Here is a 25897-nt window from a genome sequence, read left to right on the forward strand (position 1 = left end):
GGGCGAAGCAAACAATGTTTTAATATGGCTAAATGTAAACGTATTCATCTAGGAACAAAGAATGTAGACCACACTTACATGATGGGGGACTATCTTGGGAAGCAGTGACTCTGAAAACTATCTGAAGGTTGTAGGAGATAATCAGCTGAACATGAGCTCCCACTGCAATGCTGTGGCTAAAAGGGCTTATCCATCCAAGGACTGCATTAACAGGGAAATCTTGAGTAGGAATAGAGAAGATATTTTACCTTTATACTTGGCACTAGTGTGAGTGCTGCTAGAATACTGTGTCCAGTTCTGGTGTCCACAATTCAAGAAGGATATTGATAAACTGGAGGTGGTTCAGAAAAGAGCTAACAAAGAGAAGGTTAAGGGGTGACTTGCTCATGGTTTATAAGTACCTACACGGGGAGCAAATGTTTGGTAGTGGGCTCTTCAGTCAAGCAGAGAAAGGTATAACACGACCCAATGGATGGAAATTGAAGCTACAGAAATTCAGACTGGAAATAAGGTGTAAATATTTAATAGTGAGCATAATTAACCATTAGAACTTACCAAGTGTCATGGTGAATTCTCCATCACTGCCAATTTTTAAATCAAGATTGGATGTTTTTCTAAAAGATATGCTCTAGGAATGATTTTGGGGAAGTTCTAAGACCTTTATTATACAGAAGGTCAGACTAGATCAGTGGTTCTCAAACTGGTGGTCATGACCTCTCAGGGGGTCACAAGGTTATTACCTGGGGGGTTGCGAGCTGTCAACCTCCACCCCCAAACCATGCTTTGCCTCCAGCATTTATAATAGTGTTAAATACAAAAAAAGTGTTTTTAATTTATAAGGGGGGGGTCACACTCATAGGTTTGTTGTGTGAAAGGGGTCACCAATACAAAAGTTTGAGAAACACTGGACTAGATGATCACAGTAATCTCTTCTGGCCTTGGAATCTATGAATCATTCTGTGTCATGTAGCTTCCTGGTTCTATGAAGTTATACAGACAACCCTATGCTTAAAGTATTATTGAAATACTTTTTTTTTCTAAAATTTACAAGCATACATCACAAATTTTGGTCTCTATATTGACCCCATTAAGTACACAGTTACGATGTGATTTAAACAAGACAAGAGATCCAAAGTAATAGACAAGATTTTTAGAAACGTATTTTAAAAAGAAAAAACGCTTAAGGGGTTGACTAAAATGCAGTGGACTGTTCTCCAATCAGCACTCTAAAACATCTCAAACCACGTAGATACAAAAGCTCAAAATAAAGAAACTTTGTAAAAGACTAGAAATAAGTGTGAAATATTTCATCTTGCACACTTGCCTCATTCATTCTGCACAGCATTTTGTTTGTAAAGAAACATTTATTTAAATTGGATTCTAAGTAAAATAATGCAAAAAACATAATATACAGCTCTCATTTTTATTTAACTACACTGTTTTTGGTCTACCATATGCTTCCTTCAAAAAGAGAACCTTTTGGCATTTGTGAATAGGCTCAAGTATCTTGGAAAGCTGAAAAGTGAAACATAAAAGTTTCCCTTTGCTGTTTTCCTATTTGATCTTTCGTCTCATATGTTCCCCCTTACGGTACATGAAAAATACCTCTCTGAATAATTCATAAGCACCTAGGCAGAAACTAGCTTATCATTTTGAATAAAAAGGTTAGGTCTGAGAAGCTGATTGCAGCTGTTCTGCTGTGCAGCAAAGGGAATCTGAATGTTTAAAAACGTCTTCCTAGCACAATAAGGAGAGAAAAGTTTTACAGTCCAATACTGTTAATCAAAAATCTAATAAAACAGATTGGAGTTCAAGTATAATCTTTTTAAAAACTCTGCTAAAGGTGAAGTGCAAGTGTTTTTAGGAAAAATAAAAAAATAAGACTCATAATTAACAGTCTAGTCTGCAGACAAACATTATAAATACTTTTACACAAACTATTTGACAAATGGTCCCTCCATGTTCTGCCTGCCAAGTATTTTCCTGGAAAAACTGACATCACAAACACCTAAAATAAAGCGGGCAGTGTTTTCCTGTAATGTTTTAGTTGATATTGACACTGTCAACAATTGCAAAGGAGCTATGTAATTCAAACTCACCATGGTAGGGTAAAGATGAACCAATTTTCAGATAGTTTAAAAAACAAAACAAAACTATTTCTGTATTTTATGAGGCAACACATTTACTCTTATGGTGGAATTCACCCTCCTTTCTGCTTAACTGGACAGAATTAAATTCTTATCCTGGAAACAGGTTTCAGAGTTGCTATTCCAGCCTATGAATTGGAACAGTGACTCTTCTATCCTTTTCCCAAAAGCCCATTCATATTAACACATCCAGATACTGCTTCACCTCCCAAAGGACACAGATGGGCAGAAACTCACATATGGCCACTCCACCCATGCAACCTCACAGTGGTGCAGAACCTTGCACCGGTCCTCTGTACCTAGGTGAATTTCATCCTCACTGATTTTGGCAATTTTAGTCATATCCACTGATGTATTTTTAGTAAAAAAAAAAAAAAAAATTCACCTTTTAAATTTGACAGCGTGAATGGAATCATTTCAGCTCCACTCTTTTAATAACTGATCTTTTAAAGATAATAGAACTTCTGCGTTTTGTCTGTAATTTTTATAGTATTTGAAAATCTATGCTAAAGTTTAATATTCCAATGACTTTAAAAGTACCTTGCATCATGTTCATTTCTCACTGAACATGATAATATGGATCCCATTTAAATCACTGGGAATTTTATGCATGTGATATGTAGCATGGAACACAGTGGATTTACAAAAAAGGAGATGAGATCTATACTATACACAGTAGCCTCTATTCAGATGTACTCAAGCTCAGCTATTCATTCTTCTCAAAGCAGATCATTCATATTGTGATCTAAATCTGCAAAACTAAGCCCTTTTTGTTAGCCTGAGTGCAAAATTCACATGAAAATGGCAAAAAGCAGTACCCTTTCTTTGACTCCAACTTATAAACAACTGATTTTTTTTAAAGAGTGTATAAAAAAAAACACACTTCAGCCAGGAAATCAATCAATTTAGGTCAAATATGAGTTAACACCACCTCAAAATTGGGGCACCATAATATCAAAGCAATAAGGCCCCCAAAACATAGCAGCCCAACTTGAAGTTAAAATGTTTATCCATTTGGACTCAAGACTTACCAGTCTCTGCATACTTTTGACATGGGTAGGACTGATCGATAAGGCCTCTTCATACCAGCGTTTGGCTTCATCAGTATTTCCTCGAAGTTCAGCCACTTGACCTCTCATGTAGAGGACGTTATGTGACATTGGAAAGAGGTTAGCTGCTTCCTGAATACATGCTGTGGCTTCAGCAGGCTTCCCAATTCCTATATAGACTTCAGCTGAAAGGAAAAAAAAAGAGTAGATACATTAATGTATTTTTCTCTGGTTGATCATAATATGTCAAAATATTGCAAGAGCAGTTAAATTTTCTTGAAGTTTTTTTCATTTCCTGCCAAGTGAATAAGGTTATTTCACTCAAGAAGGGTCATAACTGAAGCTTACAAGAAGTTGCCACATAAACTACCCAAAATGAATCTTTTAGAAAATAAGCGACTTTTCTATCTGTAATATGAATACTTAAATTTTTTACAATGGCTGTTCCAGACAGCTGAGAACTTTTTAATAGAAATGTTTTAGTACTACAAGGTAACCTTAATAACAGGTACTTTTAATAAACACTGGCAATTCTAAAAAACCTATCAGCATATACGCTGGCACTAGTAAAGAAAACCACTGTGTCCCCATGTTTGAGGTGTCAGACTGGAAGACACCAATTACTGAGCTGACTGAAAAGTTTCTGCTTGTTATTGACACGATTTAAGTCACAAGCTGAGGAAAGTGGCATCTGCTCACTTTCCCAACCACTGTACATGGCCACTTGATCCAAATTCTCCCACTCTGTGTATTTAAGCCTTTTCTTCTTAAAAACACATTTGATAAGAAAATGGAGGTTCTCAAAAACGTAACATAATTGAGTGAGAGGCTTATTCAGCATTCTGATTTGCTGAGAAACTGCTTGTGAGACATGAGAAATAAGTTATCTAACTCAGCCTTCCAGTAATTTTATATAAACATTAACAACTGTAGAAGTATATTGGCAACAATTAATTTAAAATATATCATAACTGATATAAATAACTGGCTGGCCTGAGAATGAACTGTCTTTAGGTTGGGTTGGCTAGCTAAAAGTTGCTTAATAAGTTATTAATGGCTAGAAAAAAAGTGTTTTCTTTCAGGCATTCCCTCAGTCTTAAATATTATCATTATGTTGATCAATTAGCTCAAAGTCTGTCCCTGGACTGGGAGGAAGGGGGTTAATGATGGTGGATGAGCAAGGGACTGTTATCGTCTATGTTTGCACAGCACAACTGGGCCACAAATAGTGATTGGGACCTCTGGATGCTAGCATAGCACAGTTTATAACAAACAGCAGCTAATGTGGATTTAAAAAGTCAAAGCACTACAGATACATCTCTTCTCTTCAAGAGAATGTTCATGCTACATTATTTGGAGTAATACATCAACCCCATATAAAAGGGTAGGGACATTAAGAGCTCAATCCAATGTCTACTGAAGTGAACTGGAGTCTTTTCAGGGAGTTTAGTGGTCTTTGTAGGAGATCTTAAATAAATTCAGGTTGATGAGATGTACCACAATCAATTTTAAGGCAAATTTTTTTGAGATAAAGAATGATATCAAACAAACATAATGATTAGTATTACTTCGGTCTAGTCAACTTAAAGAAGAAAGGGAGAACGCAATCTTCAGTGGTGAACGCCTGTCATTTATTAATTCTTGTACTCATTACTCTGTCTATCCACTTACAACAATCACAACCATAGCTCCCAGGCATCTAACAAAGGTGGTCAATAAACACAGTGTAAGAGCCCACACAATCTAGTTTCCCCCAAAATTTATACTGCTCTTTTTAAAGAGTTCTTTGTTACGTACTGAGGTTAAAAGTAACCTTGAATCTTTAAAATAGTATCTATCACCTATATCCTCATGTGATGGATGATTTTATCTGGAGAGCTAATTTATAAATGTAAGTGGATAGGTAGAGAGAGAAAGTGTAAGAATGCCACAGTGGAGAGAACTGAAACAATCTGTTGCCCCTCACATTATATCTCATCCACCCTGAATCATGAAAATTAATATCCTTTCCAAAAGTTTTGTTTATAACAAATCTGATATTTTTGTTAGGTCCAATCCCTTTTTGCTAAATACTTAGCTTCAATGACATCCAAGAGTGGTAAACTCCACAGTCTGATTACACATTCCCAAACTTTTCAATCTCTCATCACATATGAGTTTTTCCCAGCCCTTAATCATTCTCATCTCCCTTCACTGAACCCCTACTAATTCTGCAGTATCCCTTCTGAGATGGGGTGACCAGTACTGCACACACCATTCCAGAAGAGGCTGCACCATTGTTTTTATATAATAGCATTATACTATTCTCTATCCAATTCCTTTAGCAGCTTACCATCTTGTTTGTTTTACTGAATACAGCTGCACACTGAGAAGAGAACTTCATTGGGCTGTTTCCACTATCAGCCTGGCCCCTTTCCTGAGTTTATACTGATTTTAATTTAGAATCCTATGAGGTGAAAGGGTAGTTTAAACCTTTCCCTTCATGCATTTATTGGTACAGAGTTTCATTTGCCATTGTGTTGCCCACTCACCTAGCTCAGTTAGATCTCTGAAGTTCTCTGTGGTCTTGACCTACCTGAACAACTTTTTGTCATCTCCAAATTTTTCTGTGTCACTACTCACCCTCCTTCCAGATCATTAATATATCACAGGTGACCTAGTATGGAGTCTTACCAAACCCTGCTGTTAACCTTTTGCCATGATTAAAATTTTCTATTTATTTCTACTCTTTGTATCCTCTTTTTTCCTGTTTTTGATCTATGACAATATTTTGCCTTCTTTTGATCTCACCCCATAACTACTTAGTTTCTTAAAATATGCAGTTGTAAAGAGAAGACAGAATCAAAACGATACCAAGGCCTAACGGAAGACTGGTGAGGTCAATGACACCAGAGAAACAAGGGCGTGATGAGTTCGGTTTTGGTTACATTAAGTTTAGGTTGACAATAAGCCATCCAAGGAAGAGATATCAGAGAAAGAATAAGTGATGCAGCATTGAATAAAGAGAGACAGATCAGAAATGGAGAAGAAGGTTCAGATTTGCTGGTGTAGAGATGGTCAGTGAAGTCATGTGAGTAGGTGATGTCACCTAGAAACACAGATTTGAGGGGAAAAGAGGCATGGATCAAACATGGAGCCCTGGGAAACACTCTTGCTAAGAGGGACAGAGTAGGAGGAAGACACATCTAAAGGCACACTGAAAAACCACCAGAATGGTAGGAGAACCAACAGAGGACAGGAGTCATGAAAGTCTGAAGGAAACTGTGCATGTGCTCCAGAAGTCAGAGAATTCTTGCAAGCAATATCTGTTGGACCACACATACAGCCTTGCCTTCCTTGTGCTTTCAACTGAAGTCATAAAGGGCAGAGCAGACCAACTGCCCCTCGAGTTCCTTCTCTACTGTGAATCCAGTAAAGATCTGAAGCAGAAGGGAAGGAAGGCAGATAGTGGAATACAGATAGGGACCACACATCTCAAAGAACCTCCAGTTACTATAAGGTAAGAAACCTCTTCCTCCTTGAGAGCTGGTCCCTATGTATATTCCACTGTGGGTGACTGACAAACAGGAGGAGGGGGCGAGGATGCGGACGGCAGAGCCATTTGGAGAACTGCGGTCCCAAAGGATGAGCCAGTGAAGGAGTTCTGCACTAGAGCATAATGTCTCATGAATGTATGGACAGAACTCGACATCGCTGTTCTGCAAACGTCAAGTAAAGTGATGCCATTTAGGCTGCTTGTGCTTTTGTAAAATGAGCCTTCACTCCATTAGGAGAAAGAAAATGCAACTACTGGTAACTGAGAAGGATACAGCCCAAGATCCACTTACAAATCTTCTGGGAAAATACAGCTTGACCTCAGACTCATTCTGCTATAGTGAGAAACAACCTAGGCAATTTTCTACTTGGTTTTGTCCTTTCCAGGCAGATGGCAAAAGCATGTTGTCCACTGAAGGAGCAAAGTCTCTTCTCTTCTTCAAATGTATGCTGTTTCAGAAAATACACTGGTAAGTGGATTGATTAGTTCATGTGAAACTCCAAAATTACTTAGGGAGCAAATTTTGGACAAAAGAGACTTTGTACTTTTAGGATAGAGTGTACGATGGATCCGCCATTATCGCTCCCAGATCATCCATGCTTCTAGCTGAGGTAATGGTCACAAGAAATGCAATTTCATTGATAACTGAGACATGGAACATTGTTCGAACGGAAGCTTAATGAGTGCCAAAAGTGCAAGATTTGAGTCCCAGTGAAGGGTAGGTTTCCTTACAGGTGGGCTCTTTAAGAATCTGGTAGTCAATGGATGAGTGAAAATTGAATAATCATCTGATAGCGCATGGCATGCACTGACTGCTGCCAGGTGACTACGTAGAACTGAGTGAAAGCCCAGCTGTTTTGAGTGAAAGACTGTAGACCAAAATGGGGGGGAATATCACTGATGCAGGAGATTCACGCTTCAGCTTTGCTCAGATGGAAAAATGCTCCCACTTGGCTGATAAGCATTTCCTAGTGGAATCCTTTTTGCTGTTATGTACAGCTTCGGAGCAGGAATGTTCTAATGTTGATGCCTAACCAAATACCAAGACATGAGATGAAGCGCTCTGGAGTTGGGATGTTTGATCTTCCCTTTCTCTTGGTCAAGAGATGAGGAAAGGACTAGATGGTGAGCAGAGGAAGAGATGAGAGTACTAGGAGATTTGGGACCCAAAAGTATCTGGGACTCACACCCAGTCCTTATGAATTTTCCGTAAGGGAGGAAAGGCATAGCTCAGATGGTCTGAGAGTGATGGAATGCATCAGCTGAGAGTGTAGTCCTAGAGCTCCTCTGGAGCGGTATATGTTGCTTATCTTGTTCATTTCGGAGATGAACAGATGCCAGTTTGGGGGTTCCCACTGAGCTGTTTGCTACTGAATCGTGCAACTTCCACTTATGATCAATAGCACAATGCGCTGACAGTGTCCACCAACACAGTCTGAGTTCCTGACAGATATACTGCCAACAGGGTGATTTGATTCCTGATACACCAATTCCACAGGGTGACCATTTCGACACAGAGGGGGGGACTGATCTCTCTCATCGCCCTGTGATGCAAAAGATGGTTGTCATGTTGTCTGACATTATGAAGACATGGTGGGACTGGATGACATGTAGAAAAACCTTGCAAGCTTCTTGGACTCCCGGAGTTCCAGAAAGTTGATATGTATCCTGGTCTCTCAGAGTGTCCAAGTGCTCTGTGCCATACGGTTGTCCCCAGCCATAGAGAGGCATCTGTAACGATTATCTTGTTTGGCAAAGATGGTAGGAAGGGGAAGCCCACAAATACCTGATGTGAATATACTCACCACATCAGAGAAGACATTACTCTCCAAGGAATTGTTAACTATGGTGTTCATGATGTGTTTGGTTGCTGACTACACTCTCTGGAACCATGCCTGAAGTCAACATAGATTGAGTCTGGCAAATGGGTTAGTTAAGTACATGAAGCCATGTACCCCAGGAGGGAAAGACAAGCTCAATGGTTGTGTTTAACCTGCTCTATTAGGTTGTTCGTGGCATGAAACCTGCCTCCTGGTATATTAGTTCGTGCCATGACTGAATGTAGGGTAGCCCCTATGATTCCTACAGTCTGTCAGAGTGAGGACAGACTTTCCAGGTTCACACTGACTCATAGGGAAGAAAGTAGATGAAGCATTAAAGAGGTTGGCTCATAGGCTTCCTGATGCGTCTTTGTGACCAGCTGGGCTTAACAATGAAATCCTTGCTGATCTTAAACACAAAAAAGAAGCTTACAAGAAGTGGAAGATTAGACAAATGACCAGGGAGGAGTATAAAAATATTGCTCAGGCATGCAGGAGTTAAATCAGGAAGGCCAAATCACTCTTGGAGTTGCAGCTAGCAAGGGATGTTAAGAGTAACAAGAAGGGTTTCTACAGGTATGTTAGCAATAAGAAGATGATCAGGGAATGTGTGGGCCCCTTACTGAATGGGGGAGGCAACCTAGTGACGAGGATGTGGAAAAAGCTAATGTATTCAATGCTTTTTTTGCCTGTCTTCAGGAACAAGGTCAGCTCCCAGACTACTGCACTGGGCAGCACAGTATGGGGAGGAGGTGACCAGCCCTCTGTGGAGAAAGAAGTGGTTCAGGACTATTCAGAAAAGCTGGACGAGCTCAAGTCTGTGGGGCCAGATGCACTGCATCTGAGGGTGCTAAAGGAGTTGGCGGATGTGATTGCAAAGCCATTGGCTATGTCAGGGTTCCTTCCCCACTCCGAACTCTAGGGTACAGATGTGGGGACCTGCATGAAAGACCCCCTAAGCTTATTTCTACCAGCTTAGGTTAAAACTTCCCCAAGGCACAAAGTTTTTGCCCTTGGATTAGTTAAATCACTTGGTGGTGGCAGCGTTTAACAAACAATCAGGGAAAGGACCACTTGGAGTTCCTATTTCCCCAAAATATCCCCCCAGGCCCTTACACCCCCTTTCCTGGGGAGGTTTGAGAATAAACAAGATGAGCACAACCCAGCCGAGGATTTTTAAGACTCAAAAAACCCACTCAGATTCTTAAAAAACAGAACTTTATTAGAAGAACAAAAAAAGGTAAGAGAACAACTCTAAGATAATCTTACACGCAGTCAGATTTAAAACAGAGAATCCCTCTAGGCAAAACCTTAAATTACAAAAAAGACACAAAAACAGGAATACCCATTTCCTCCAGCAGAGCGAATTTTACAAGCCAAAACAAAGAAAACCTAAAGCATTTTCTAGCTAGATTACTTACTAACTTTACAGGAGTTGGATGGCTTGCATCCTTGATCTGTTCCCAGCAAAGGTATCACACAGACAGACCAAAGCCTTTCCCCCTGCCCCTCCAGATTTGAAAGAATCTTGTCCCTTCATTGGTCATTTTGGGTCAGGTGTCAGCCAGGTTACCTGAGCTTCTTAACCCTTTACAGGTAAAAGGACTTTGCCTCTGGCCAGGAAGGATTTTATAGCACTGTATACAGAAAGGTGGTTACCCTTCCCTTTATATTTATGACATGCCATTATCTTTGAAAACTCATGGCAATTGGGGGAGGTCGTGGATGACTGAAAAAAGGCTAATGTAGTGCCCATCTTTAAAAAAGGAAGGAAGAGGATCCGGGGAACTACAGGCCAGTCAGCCTCACCTCAGTTCCTGAAAAAATCATGGAGGAGGTCCTCAAGGAATCCATTTTGAAGCACTTTGAGGAGAAGAAAGTGATCAGGAACAGTCAGCATGGATTCATCAAGGGCAAGTCATGCCTGACTAACCTAACTGCCTTCTATGATGAGATAACTGACTCTGTGGATGAGGGGAAAGCAGTGGACGTGTTATTCCTTGACTTTAGCAAAGCCTTTGATATGGTCTCCCACGGTATTCTTGCCAGCAAGTTAAAGAAGTATGGGCTGGATGAATGGACTATAAGGTGGACAGAAAGCTGGCTAGATCATTGGGCTCAACGGGTAGTGATCAATGGTTCCATGTCTAGCTGGCAGCCGGAATCAAGTGGAGTGCCCCACGGGTTGGTCCTGCGGACAGTTTTGTTCAATATCTTCATTAATGATCTGGAAGATGGCGTGGACTGCACACTCAGCAAGTTTGCAGATGACACTAAACTGGGAGGAGTGGTGGATACACTGGAGGGTAGGAATAGGATACAGAGGGACCTAGATAAATTAGAGGATTGGGCCAAAAGAAATCTGATGAGGTTCAACAAGGACAAGTGCAGAGTCCTGCACTTAGGACGGAAGAATCCCATGCACTGCTACAGACTAGGGACCGAGTGGCTAGGCAGCAGTTCTGCAGAAAAGAACCTAGGGCTTACAGTGGACGAGAAGCTGGATATGAGTCAACAGTACGCCCTTGTTGCCAGGAGGGCTAATAGCATTTTGGGCTGTATAAGTAGGAGCATAGCCAGCAGATCGGGGGACCATTGATCATCCCCCTCTATTCAGCATTGGTGAGGCCTCATCTGGAGTACTGTGTCCAGATACAAGAAGGATGTGGAAAAATTGGAAAATGTCCAGCGGAAGGCAACAAAAATGATTAGGGGGCTGGAGCACATGATTTATGGAGGAGACGCTGAGGGAACTGGGATTATTTAGTCTGCAGCAGAGAAGAATGAGGGGGGCATTTGATAGCTGCTTTCAACTACCTGAAAGGGGGTTCCAAGGAGGATGGATCTAGAGTGTTCTCAGTGATAGCAGATGACAGAACAAGGAGTAAGAGTCTCAAGTTGCAGTGGAGGAGGTTTAGGTTGGATATTAGGAAAATCTTTTTCACTAGGAGGGTGGTGAAGCACTGAAATGGGTTACCTAGGGAGGTGGTGGAATCTCCTTCCTTAGAGGTTTTTAAGGTCAGGCTTGACAAAGCCCTGGCTGGGATAATTTAGTTGGGGATGGTCCTGCTTTGAGCAAGGGGTTGGACTAGATGACCTCCCAAGGTCCCCTCCAACCCTGATATTGTATGATTCTATGAATGAAAACCCAATTGTAGAGATACGTAAAACCAGTGAAGCCATTCCACCTAGAACGAGCTGCTACTGCCAGAAAGACATTGTTAAAAACCCTGGGGGCAATGGTGAGGCCAAATGGGAGCACCCTGTACTGAAAGTGGTCGGGGCCAACTATGAATCTGAGAAAATGCCTGTGAGCGGGGTGAATATCCACGTGAAAGTAAGTGGCCTTCATATCAAGAGCTGTAAACCATACATCTTTTTCCAAGGATGCAAGAATGATCATGAGAATAAAGCAACTGAGACTGTGGAGACTGAGGATAGGTCTGCAACCTCCCTACATTTTGGGGACTAGGAAGTATATAGAGTAAAAACCTTTCCCTTGCTGTTGAGGTGTATGTGCTCTATAGCTCCTTGCTGGAGGAGGGTTCCACTTCCTGCCTGAGAATCCCCTTGTGAGAATGGTCCCTGAAAAGGGATGGAGGATTTGGAGGAGATAGGCAAGTAAACTCCATCACATAGCCATAATAGATTATATCTAATACCCACTTGTCCATTGTTACAGCATTCCAGTTGTGGACACAGAGTGCTAAATGACCCCCAAATGGTATATGGGGGGGGGTGTCGAGTAGTGGTGGCATCATAAGTGGTCTGCAGCTATTGAACGCCCATTAAAAATATCTTTTTGCCAGGAGACTGACTGACTGACTGGACCCTCCAGACTGAAGCCCAAACCCCACTGTCCCTGGGAAGGTGGGGGAAACTCACCTTGCTCTTCCAGCATTGTGCCTCACCTGTCTCGAGAAGCTGCGCGGGGTGCCATCCCCTGCTGGCAGCTTCAGCCACCAACACCAAAGTGGCACATCCAGGAGCAACAGAGAGCGGGGGGGCTGCTGCTTTGCCCCCCTCTGCCATCAACACCCAGGAGGCTGCCATGGATGCAAGAAAAATCACCAGTGGCCGTACGTGGCCACAATGGCTGCATTTGAGAAAGGCTGATTTATACTGTTAGTAGCTGAGTAAAAGTCACATACTATACAACACTGTAGAAGGAACTGGATGCTTTCATGAAATATTTGCTTATTGACTTTACAAGTCCTAATGCAAGGTTGGAAGAAACCAGAAACATCTGATGGTGCATATTCTAAGAATAGCTGCTAGTTTAGACTGTGAAAGGTGCTAAGTCAAAGCTGTAATTATTAGCAAGTAGCATGCAGAAATTAACCACCTACTTAAAAGTAATTTTTAGCTGCTACCACAATTCTGGACTGAAAGATAAGCATGCAGAGGCTAAGGGCATGTCTACATGGGCTTTCGGACTATAGGGTGTGAATGGCAGTGCACACTAAAGGGCAGTGCTGTATCTCCACAGTGCAGATGCTGTGGGCATGAATTAAAAGGTTCCTAGTTCACATTAAAGTGGTCCTCTTCAAACAAGACTACATTAATGTGAACTAAGAACCTTCTAGTTCATACCTGCAGCATCCACACTGGGGAAGTTACAGTGCAGCTCTTTGGTGCATACTGCTATTCACATCCACATAGTCTGAACTGCAGAGCAGTGTAGACAAGTCCGAGCTTAAAAGAACTCTCACAGTTCAGTTTCTGGTATTCGTTGTCTGGAGTCAAGTCAGAACCATGCTAGCAATGAGTCCTGAATGATAGGGGCAAGCCAGTGTAGCTTTTGGAAATGGTTTTCTTTTGAACTAACAGATAGTAAAACAATGGTGGGAGACAGCATGGTTTTATATGGAGAAGCTTGACACTGTTAACTAGTAAGTATTCCTGTAACTAATAAACCATTAATAGAATTAAAGGAACCTAAAAAAGACAGACTAAATGTACTACGAGAGTATACACATGTTGTGTTCTAGATATGTTTTTAATATTTTAAATTCCAGAAGAGATTGGAAATCTATATTTAAGAATGTATGTAAAGGATGAACTCTTTGTTAGCTGTTGAACAGAATACTTTATTCAAGGCAAACCACTGATCTAATTACCCAAGCACTTCAATCCATTATGAGCTAATTCAGTCTGACATCCACAAATAAAGGAGTGAAAACATCTTTGTACCCCAGGAGCAAGAGAAGAGAAGCTGTCTTTTAATCCAACTAAGATAGAAATCATTGTAAGAGGGAAAAAATTACTATGCTAAAACCAGTGATGCAAGTTTAAACAAGCCATTCATAAAAGGTTGACAAGTCACCTGACTTGGTAGGAGTTTCTCAAAGAAGAAATGGGGAACTACAGTTTGAAAATGGATGAGCTCAAAAACAAAATGGTGGTTTTGTGTTGCAGGTTCTCTTGCCCCACCCTGGAGAGAATGCCTTCAGGTTCTTGACTCCCTGTCCAAGATGGATGTTTGAGTTTTGCTAAGATTGCTATCATATGATCTCTTTATAATAAAACATATTGGCAGTGTGAACGAATCCAATTATGTTTTCTGTACTTACTTTTATTTTCATGCTTCCTTTAATGTATTTAGTGGCTTTGTAATTAACGTGAATAAATCCTATATTAATGAAACAGAGGAAATTATAAGGGAATTCAGTCTTCACGTACCTCTCAAAAGAATAATAGCACAGCGTATTAATTGAAGACCAGTACTGTACTTTCTGTTTCCTTTGTTGGGATACACTAAAAAGTGTTTGAGCAGCAGCATTATCAGATAAAGAGTTCTTCTGATTAACATACAAGATAAATCAGTGAGTTTCCACCTCTGCAGTGTAACCTTGGAAATCTATTCAAAGTTTGAGGTTGCCTGATAACAGTGAACACTGAAGATGTGAGGTGGTGGCAATGGGGAGACAAATCTGTGACAACTGCAAATAGAAAGAAGGGAGAGAAACTGAAAAAGAGCTACCAACATTTAGGGCAGTTATTTATTTAGATTGAACCCCATAACTCACTCATGGTTCTACCACTTGTGAGTAAAGCTCTCTTTCCTGAACTCATGGCAATTAGAGCAAATTCCATATTCTCAAGAGCTGTGTCTGTCTATATTAGAGTCAGTATAAGGGTGAGTTAGTTATAAACCCTTTCACATATTTCTGCTGTGCTGTGTTTCTATGATTTTAACATAAGAACAACCATACCGAGTGAGACCATTGGTCCATCTAGCCCAGGGGTCGGCAACCTATGGCATGCGTGCCAAAGACGGCATGTGAGCCCATTTTTAATGGCACGCTGCTGCCTGCCAGGGTCCCGGCAGGCAGCAGCGTGCCATTAAAAATCCAGCACGGCCCACTCTTCTCCGCTCCCCGCCCCCTCCTGCGGGGGCAAGAGGCAGAAACTTGGTCCTGCCGGCTCCCCTGCCTCTTCCCGCAGTGTGCTGGGTTCCTACCCCTCCTCCTCCTCTCCGTCCCTGCTGGCCGATCAGCTGATGGCCCTTGTGAGGGAGGGGGTGGGAGAGGAGCAGAGTCAGTGTGCTCGCTGCTCCCAGAGGAGGCAGAGAAGAAGCGGGGGCAGGGCCTTGGGGATGCAGGGCATATCCCCTCCAGCCCCCTGCCGTGAGCACCCACGACCCCAGCCCACACCCCCAGCCCTCTGCCCTGACCCCCCCCACACACCCCGAGCCCTCTGCCCTGACCCCCCCCCACAACCCCAGCCCTCTGTCCTGAGCCCTGTACCCCCCTCACACACACCCAGCCCTCTGCTTGACTCCTTCACCCCCCCATGACCCCAGCCCTGACTCTGGCACCCCCACACATACCCAGGCCCCCCACACCCCATGCACCCCCCTACATCCTGACTCTTGCACCCCCCACTTCCCCACCCTGAGCACCAAATGGGAGCTCCTGCACCTCCCCCCCCCACATTCCCACCTGCACCCCTCCCACCAAATGGGAGCTGCCCAGGTAAGCACTCCACACCCAAACCTCCTGCCCCAACCCTGAGCCCCCTCCCTCATTCTAGCTCCTGGCCAGACCCTACATCCCAACCCCTAGCCTGCTCCTTCACCCCCAGCCCTGTGGTCAGAGCACTCCCACCCTCAGCTCAGTGCAGAGAGAGAGAGGAAGAGAATGGCCAGAACCAGGGAGAAGGTAGGTACTCACTGTATGTGGGCAGGGCTGGGACCCCAGACCGGCAGCAGGCTGAGTGGGTCCGGCAGCCGGGATCCTGGCTGGCAGGAGCCGGCGGATGGAGCCCCTGAGCGGCAGTGGCCCCTTGCCAGCCAGGATCCAGGCCGCCGGCCCCGCTCAGCCCGCTGCTGGCCTAGGTGAACGGAACCCCATGCCAGCAACGGGCTGAGCAGGCTGGCGGCGTAAGATCAACATTTTAATTTAATTTTAAATGAAGCTTCTTAAACATTTTGAAAACCTTGTTTATTTTACAATACAACAATAGGTTAGTAATATAATATATAGACTTACATAGAGAGAGACCTTCTAAAAAACATTAAAAATGTATTACTGGCACGTGAAACCTTAAATTAAAGTGAATAAATGAAGACCCGGCACACCACTTCCGAAAGGTTGCCGACCCCAATCTAGCCCAATATCCTGTCTTCTGAAAGTGACCCATGCCAGGTGCTTCAGAAGGAATGAAAAGAACTTGCAAATCACCAATTGATCAATCTCCTGTAATCCACTCCCAGCTTCTGGCAACCACAGGAAAAACTGTACATTTTTATATCATATTAATGCACAAGTTAATGTAATTAAGATAGCAATTTTACTTCCACTAGGGTAAGATAGATAATGCAACACTACCATATAATGGCTGTTAAAAAGCAGTTTTCAAAACTGCCGCAGTGGTAGCCTCCTCATCAGAAGAAAGTGATTCCCCACATGGTTATTATTAGGGGGCTTATTCCTTCACCCGCTTCCTTCCCTGGTCCTTCTCGCATGAACAGAGAGTAACAATACCCGAAGTCCAAAGGTGCAAACAATTCGATGTTTATTGGGGTGAACTTCCAGCAAGCATGATTCCAGTTTCCTTCCTTAGTATCCTCATTCCCAGCTCTGACACCACAGAGCCTTACACCTGTGTCCCTGTTCTCATGCCTGCCCTTAGCATAACATGATTCGAATTTCCTTACTCCCATTCCCTGTTCCCATCTCCCCCTTTAGCCAAACATGATTGCAATTTCCTTACCCCCATTCCCTGTTCCCATCTCCCCCACCCCCACCCCCTCACTTCCTGATTGACTGCAGACTATACAGTAAAACTTGAGTTCTGCTTAGCTATACCTTAACCAATCATTTTGCTGAAATTTAACTAATCCATCCTAACATATTGTAACATGATTATGTAACCAATTATATCCCACCACCTTAATTAGTTTACACCCAGCAAAATTAATTATACAGCAGACAGGAACAATCACAGAACCAGACAGAGATTATACAGACAAACAATAGCAAAGTAGGAACTATAATGACAAAACAATACAGAAGTGAGGATTTCACATCCCAGCTATTGATAAGTGAGTTCTTGCCAGACAGGATGCTATCAAACTAAGTTTCCTTTTACATTTTCTAGGCACTTCCCTTTCTCTGGAGGTGATAGGCGCTATCAGGACAGGACTGTATTCCTAACAGCCCAATAGCACCTTCTTTCAATGTGACTAGTTTGGAATGTGAGGATGTGACCGGTTGCTTCCCAGTTTATGGCTGCCTGTTGCTTAGCCAAAGGCCTTAGCCTAAGAACAGGGCCTCAGACTATCACAGTAAGAGAAGGCCCTTACACCGGCAGACTGTGATTTTGATTCTCTTTTGTACCTCTATAACTAGCCAAGTGATAAGAATACACCTAAATTCTTAGAGTATAGGCCTTTACAGACAGGCCTGAATATCTATATCCTAACAGTTATCTTTGCTTTTATTTAGAGAATGTGTGCCACAAATTAAGTTTAAAATAGGTTTTACAGCAGTCTATTGTCACAGCTGGATAATATAATTAACCCTTTTAAGGTATCTTGAAAAAAACTGCTGCTCTTTGGCCTTTCGCCATGGTTGTTTTCTGACAGTCAATCTACAGGAAATGCTCCTTTCTCAAGATGCAGAACTAAATCTATTTGTTACTATATGTCACAGTTGGAAAGGTAACTTGGATGCTTGAGAAAAATAAGGTACATCATCCTGAAACATTACACAAAATACCAGCCTTATGTGGTGAGTTAAGTACCCTTTATAAAAGAGATGAATTGGAAAGGGCTCAGAGGAAAGCAACACTTTGCAAGAGCTCTGTTCTCTCCACCCTCTCCTCTCTCCTTCATCTATGTGCTAAGAGTGCTTTTTCACTTCCACACAACTGGGGTGCCTCTGTCTTTTCCCTCTCTCTTCCTACTGAGTGCTCTGGCCTTCCTAGTTGTCTCTTCTCTCTTTCCCCTATTCTGATCTTTTTAGTAACTGCAGTCAGGAGGCAGGGAAATGGCTGACATGGAGATCTGATTACCAGGGTATCTGCAGGAGGGGAACAGGAGGATATGGACTGTACAGGAATGAACTCCTCTGGTCATTGAGGAGAGAGTGGCCAGGCCAGCATCACTTGCTTCCTCACTACCTCCCCACCGTCACAGGCAGAAAGATGGAACTGAGGGAGTGGCTGTCCCCTATATACAAAGCCATGAGGGTGAGACTCCAGAGGGCGCTGGAGCTGACCCGATAGATACCATTGAGGGGAAAACCTTCTGGCGACTGCGCACGCACACCTACATGGGCATGGACATGAGCAAGCACCCAAAGAACTTCTTTTCAAATTGAATATTTTTAAAAGAATGATTAGAACACTGTTTTCACATAAACCATTATACAATGCACTATAACCTTACACTGCCATTAGTGATACTCTCTGACTTAAGAGTTTGGTGCGAAGCTTCAAGCCACTCTTGGGCACAAACTCCATTCCAGATCATTCACCAGTTAGGAAAATGCTACCACAATCCCAACAGGCAAACCAGGAAATGGAGACATTAGAACCCCACTATCATTTTTACATTGGATGGGTGTCACAAAAGCAAAATGATACTGGTTTGTTTACTCCTGTGACACTGTTGTCAAGTAAAGTTTTTATACAGTGCTAATGTTTTTTCTTCCAGCTACAGTTGTAATATCTGATATTCTTGTAAATGCCTGCCCCTCTCCAGGGGAAATATGCCATCTATGTTCCATGATATTTAGCTTCTCAAGAAGCTTCAGACACCATTACGACTACAAAGATGACAGGGATACCGCTCCATTGATCTGCAAAGTTCTGATCCACCATGTAGCAATCACACTATAAAACTGCTGCCCTATCTTATGTATGAATCAAGTGCTTTCTATTTAAGTTTCAGAGTAACAGCCGTGTTAGTCTGTATTCGCAAAAAGAAAAGGAGTACTTGTGGCACCTTAGAGACTAACTCAATACCAGGATCCAAATCTTCCCCTTTTTTTAAAAAAAAAGTTCAGTAATTTAAGTATCATAAAAAGTTCAAAACAACCAACTGGCCAGCACCAGCAAGCATTTCACACAGTCAGCCCAGAGGCCTAGTTCAAGCTTTGGGCCCAATCTATTACTTGCTTTGCCATTGAACTGCATCTACCTCTATTCAGACTTTTTGAAAGGAGCATAAACAAATGTCCAATTTTTTACTTTACTGAAATACTAAATACCATGTTTACAGCATTACTTTGAACAGGTGCCTTTCAGATCCAGCCCACAATGATTAACGTGTGTCAGCAATAGCTTTAATAAATATTGTCCTGCCTCCCTCTGTAATAGAAGCACTTGCATATATTAAAAGTATCTGAATTTTTGCACATGGAAAACAGCAAAAACCTATGCACCCCCCCCTTTAAAAAAAAGCAGTCTCCCCTTTTTTTAATTACACATCCAATGAATATATTTTGGAAGATCAACTTTAATTATTGTACCCCGTTATGCAGAGTGATAGAAGCAACTCACATTAAAACTATATTTCTGTGGTTAAGTTCAGCAAACTATGATATGCATTATTTTTATTATTAGGACCCCAAGATTATTAAACATTCTTATGATGATTGAAGTTTAGTTAAAAAGTTCCACAAAAACACAGCAACCCTTAATTCTCAAGGACAAATTTGCCAAATGAGAAATTTTAGAAATCCATGATTTAATACAGTCTAAACTGTAGTTAGAAAATGCAACAACACTGTGACAAGGTTATTAAATTAAAAACTAAATGCCATCCTTATTGACCACTGTTTTATAAATTTAAACATACAATGTTCTCTCTTGAAATGCAACAAAATGCCACACTTTGAATAAGTGTCCTTAAAAGCTCCAATTTCAGTTGAGAAATGATAACAGTCTGACCTGCTGAATGAAATGAATACAGATTCCTGCTGCTTCACAGGTTAGTGAATAGAAAAAAAAGTAGTTTTTGTTTTCCAGTACCTGCATGAAGCCAAATTTGAGCCAGAGTCATCCAAGGATGCAGAGGACCTTGCTTAGGAGCACTGCTCTGCAAAGATGAAGCAACCTCAGACAGTGCCTGCTCCACTCTGGAGGCTGCTATTGACGTTGCATGGACTGAACCTGTAGAAGTAATAAAAAAAATTACATCAGTGTGGAGAGAAGGGAGGGGAAGGAAGAAAGACAAAAATGTTCACAAAGGCTGGGTTAAATACTACACCTTAACCCTTTCCATAACACAGGCTTCACTAAAAAAGCTAACTTGGGTCTTAACTTCCGGATGTTTGCGGTCAGTCTTTTTCTAATGTAAAATGCACAAATGTGAGTGAATCTACACAAAATTATGTTATGATTTTACTAGCAGCAATGTTTGATGTCAATTTGAGTAGTCACTGTGAACACTGAAGATTTAACACAGCATTTAATTTATGAGTATAAATGATTCAAAGAAGATTTGTGATGGCACTATATGCTGTAACCTTTATGTTGCTGCATGCACTTTGGTGTTAGTAATTGCAATGTCTTTTGATATCGTGCAATTAGATGACTACTTAAAGGCTAGTAATAGATTGCAAAAAAGAAAGACAGAACTAAAATATATAGGCTGAGCACAATGTGCCCCTACATGGATACACGATTAAATTGCATGGGATGCAAATTTAGATAATCAAGAATGTTGAAGTAAAATGTTTAGCAGCCAAAGAATTCCTTGCAGGAAGAATATCTTGAAAATGCTGAATGGAATGGATTAGTCTCTCAAAATAAAGTTTTTCTGAGGGATATTAAAATTCAGTCTGAAATAGTATCTTTTTTCCAGTACATGAAAAATGAAATAGGTTTTCTATCAGTTCAGTATGTATGCTACCTCATGATAAATTAAACGTATGTATTACATATTTAATTGTCACCAGAGAAACTTTAGCACTGATGTTTTTCTATCCAGACCATAAACATTTTAAGTTGTAGTTCTCACTGTGATTTTAAATACTTACAGATCCACTGTAAATTTGTTCTGTAATTTCAAATTGTATTTGACGCTCACTGGGCTTGATTAAAGAAGAAGTTTTACACTGCTTACAGAGATAGGAAAACAGGAACAAAGGAAATGCCAGACTGGATCAGACTAAAGGTCCATCTAGTCCAGTATCATGCCTCTCATAATGACCAGCAGCAAATGCTTTACCGGAAGATGTTGAATTGACTACCAAAGAAGACAAAGACATAAGCTTGGGTTGGTGATTGCTTGCCCGAACCTGCAAACAGTAAACGTGTGCTAGCCATGTGACTGTTGACATTACAGACCTTCACAAGAGAAGAGATACAATATGGATGGCTTTCAGTAAACGGCTGCAGTTTGATGTAGTAACATCAGAGTACATTTGAAGTGGAGGATGTGGTGAATGCAGACACACATTGCATAACTTATCCCAATGCTTCTGTTGTCTACTGTCCCCTCCCCCAGACTAGATGGTGCCAGCCTCCCAATCAATTTGGGAAATGCTGATGTGTGTATTTTATTATTTTTTGCATGAGAGAGAGAAATTTGTCATTATGTTTGAACAGTTCTGTCGAGGGTATAAAAGCAGTGATTCCATTGATTTCAGGATCCAGTCCACCATTGCCCTCCTTAGTTTTTAAAGATGACAAGTTCCACAATCAACAGCAGAGACTCATGCTCTCCTCCAGCAGCAAGGGGCTCAGAGAATTTTCTTAGTTAAAAAGCCTAAGGGATGTCTGATGCGATCCGTGCAGTGGCTCAGCTACAGAGCAGAAGCCTTTGCTACTTCCATCGCTGACATGGTCTGTTGTAAATGGTTAAGAAGGAGAATCCACCCCAGGTCTCGAAGAACTGGTGAGGAAGGGATGCAGTTCCTTGATATGAAGAAAAGCTAAGGAAAGGAGAAAGTTGCAGACCATCATCCAACCCCTCACTTACAATAATACAAAGCTTCAGCAGGGAGGAGTTCCCTAGCAGGAGGCTGGTTGTATAGTGGGAACCATGTAATCTTAACAGAAGTAAAATTTTTCCACTATGCAAACAAATGTTTTGGTACCTTCTAAACAGGCCAACATTTGTTCCATTTAGGAAATATATTATTCAGATTTCAGAGGAACAGCCGTGTTAGTCTGTATTCGCAAAAAGAAAAGGAGTACTTGTGGCACCTTAGAGACTAACCAATTTATTTGAGCATGAACATCTGATGAAGTGAGCTGTAGCTCACGAAAGCTCATGCTCAAATAAATTGGTTAGTCTCTAAGGTGCCACAAGTACTCCTTTTCATTATTCAGATTGCACATTCCTAGTATCCAGGTCTAAAGTCATAAAAACAATGGAATGTAAATGGTTTACTACAGTAATTCTGTAAGTGGATAAATCTACATACAGTGCAACAGTAACTTGGTGGTAAAACTTATCTGAGCAGAAGATAATTCTAAAGGATAATAAGCAACTATACCAAAGTTATAATAGCTTATTTAAGAACATAAGAATGGACAGGATGGGTCAGACCAGTGATCCATCTAGCCCAGTATCCTGTCTTCCAACAGAAGCCAATGCCAGATGCTTCAAAGGGAATGAAAAGAACAGGGCAATTTACCGAGTGATCCATCCCTGTTGTACAGTCCCAGCTTCTAGTAGTCAGACATTTAGGACACCCACAGCATTTAGGAAACTCTGACCATCTTGACTAACAGCGATCGATGGACCTATCCCTCACAAACTTATCTAATTCTTTTCTGAATCCAGTTATAGTTTTGGCCTTCATAACATCCTCTGACAAGGAGTTCCACGGTTGACTGTGTTATGTGAAGAAGTACTTTCTCACATTTATTTTAATACTGCTGCCTGTTAGTTTCATTGGGTGATCCCTGGTTCTTGTGTTACGTGAAGGGGTAAATAACATTTCCTTATTCACTTTTTTCACACTATTCACAATTTTATAGACCTCTATCATATCCCCTCTTACCTTTTCTAAACCGAACAGTCCCAGTTTAATCTCTCCTTGTACGGAAGCTGTTCTATACCCCTAATCTCTCTGGTGCATTTCTCTGTATCTTTTCCAATTCTAATGTATCTTTTTTTGAGATGGGGTGACCAGAACTACACACAGTTTTTCAGGTGTGCAAGTACCAGGGATTTATATAGTGACATCATGATATTTTTTGTCTTATTATTTATTCCTTTGTTAATGGTGTCTAACATTTTGTTAGGTTTTTTGACTGCCACTGCACACTGAGCAGATGTTTTCAAAGAACTATCCATGACGACTTCAAGAGCTCTTTTTTGAGTGGTAATAGCTTATTCAGAACCCATCAATTTGCACAGATATTTGGGATTATGTTTTTCAGTGTGCATTACTTTGCATTTAATAACATTTAATTTCATTTCCCATTTTGTTGCCCAGTCACCCAGTTTTGAGAGATCCCTTTGTAACTCTTCACAGTCAGCTTTGGACTTAACTATTTTGAATAATTTAGTATCATCCACAAACTCTGACACCTTACTGTTCACACACTTCCAGATCATTTATGAATATGTTCAACAGCACAAGTACCACTACAGGTCCTGGGGGATCCAGCTATTTACCTCTTTTCATTGTGAAAACTGACCTTTGTTTCCTATCTTTTAACCAGTTACCAGTCCATGAGAGGACCTTCCCTCTTATCCCGTGACTGCTTACTTTGCTTAAGAGCCTTTGAGGAGGGACCTTGTCAAAGGCTTTTTGAAAGACCGTATACACTATATCAATTGGATCACCTTTGTCCACATGCTTGTTGACACCCTCAGAAAATTCTAAAGCATTAGTGAGGCATGATTTCCCTTTACAAAAGCCATGTTGACTCTTCCCCAAGATATCATGTTCATCTATGTGTCTGATAATTCTGTTCTTTACTACAGATTCAATCAATTTGACTGGTACTGAAGTTAGGTGTATTGGCCTGTAATTGTCAGGATCACCTATCAAGTCTTTTTTTAAAATCGGTGTTACATTAGCTATCCTCCAGTCATTTGGTACAAAGTCTAATTTAAGTGATAGGTTACCTATCAACCAGTACAGGATGGTGAACTCAACATTTGTGATGTGTGTTTTGTTTCTATTACAGGAAGATATATAGTTGAATAAAATAAGCAACCCACGATCTTCAGCTCTGAAATTTATACCAAGAAGCTACAAGGATCTGGACTAAATTTTTATTCATATAGCATAAAGGGGAAAAATACCCAAAGCTTTGAATCTCACCTATTGTTTACACTCTAGATAAGAATCTGACATTCTGCTTTTATGCTGTACACATCATCATGTAAACTTCTCTACACCTCATCATGCAATCTTGAAAGCTCTTTTCCTCATTAATACTGTAGCTTTTATTGGAAATGAAAAAGTCAGACTTTATACCACATAGTCTGTATTTGCACGTCTGCATTTTCTCATTAATATGTCAAGCATCTCAGTGGAACTCCTGGTGACTTACTGTTCCACAAACAACAAACAATCTAATGCTGCATGGGATGTACCATCTTATGGCAGCATGCCCCGTGGAAGCACAGTGCAAAACCTACAACACTTTCCTAATTAATCATGTATTAAAGTGCTACAAGATAGAACACAGCCTTCAACTTCTCAAACCTTTCTATCTAAGTACCCTGAAGTTTAAAGAAACATTCATGCATCCATATATTTCAACATTTAAAATATCAAGGAGGGTGGTCACCGACCAATACCTAAACTAAACTTCAGAACACTGGATTATTATGGTGCAGCAGTGAAACCAAAGAGTATCATAGAATCATAGACTATCAGGGTTGGAAGGGACCTCAGGAGATCATCTACTCCAACCCCCTGCTCAAAGCAGGACCGATCCCCAGCTAAATCATCCCAGCCAGGGCTTTGTCAAGCCTGACCTTAAAAACTTCTAAGGAAAGAGATTCCACCATCTCCATTCCAGTGTTTCACCACCCTCCTAGTGAAAAAGTTTTTCCTAATATCCAACCTAGACGTCCCCCACTGCAACTTGTTCTCCTTGTTCTGTCATCTGCTACCACTGAGAACAGTCTAGAGCCATCCTATTTGGAACCCCCTTTCAGGTAGTTGAAAGCAGCTACCAAATCCCCCCTCATTCTTCTCTTCCGCAGACTAAACATCCCCAGTTCCCTCAGCCTCTCCTCATAAGTCATGTGCTCCAGTCCCCTATTCATTTTTGTTGCCTTCCGCTGGACTCTTTCCAATTTTTCCACATCCTTCTTGTAGTGTGGGGCCCAAAACTGGACACAGTACTCCAGATGAGGCCTCACCAGTGTCAAATAGAGAGGAACGATCACGTCCCTCCATCTGCTGGCAATGTCCCTACTTATACATCCCAAAATGCCATTGGCCTTCTTGGCAACAGGGGCACACTGTTGACTAATATCCAGCTTCTCGTCCACTGTAACCCCTAGGTCCTTTTCTGCAGAACTGCTGCCGAGCCATTCGGTCCCTAGTCTGTAGCGGTGCATTGGATACCTACACCTAAGGCTAACAGTGAAGGTCAGTAATATTAATAGTAAGCAATCTAGTGGAAGGAGAACAAATATAAACTGAGAAAAATGTTTAGAAAGCTATTTTAAGCAAGAGGTTACCACACCAACATCAGATTTATTTTGATATGTTTTGTAGAGTTTTTAAGTGAGAGGAGAATCAGGCCTACAATGGGTTTACACTAGCAGAACTTAACTGATTACAATTCAGTAAGACAAATCAAAAACAGGCCTTTGCAATATGCAAAATAAACACAAATTATTTGATGCATTTGCTGCCTTGGTGCAAGATTTCAAGAAAAGATAGTTGTTATAAATTATAGTTATTATAG

At 41.3% G+C, this 25897-nt stretch overlaps 1 protein-coding gene across 7 annotated transcripts in view; it reads right to left on the minus strand.

Moving 5' to 3' along the window:
- The window catches only part of TTC7B (tetratricopeptide repeat domain 7B), a 294267-nt gene that overhangs the window by 46847 nt on the left and 221523 nt on the right, over positions 1-25897 (minus strand). For all 7 annotated transcript variants that reach the window (XM_048852692.2, XM_048852696.2, XM_048852695.2 and 4 more), the window contains 2 exons: positions 20033-20173; positions 3179-3381 (listed from right to left, as the gene is read on the minus strand). In XM_048852692.2, coding sequence (XP_048708649.2) covers positions 3179-3381; positions 20033-20173 — 344 coding nt within the window. The remainder of the gene's footprint in view (positions 1-3178; positions 3382-20032; positions 20174-25897) is intronic.

This window comes from Caretta caretta, chromosome 6, assembly GCF_965140235.1.
Source record: "Caretta caretta isolate rCarCar2 chromosome 6, rCarCar1.hap1, whole genome shotgun sequence".
Taxonomy (NCBI): Eukaryota; Metazoa; Chordata; order Testudines; family Cheloniidae; genus Caretta; species Caretta caretta.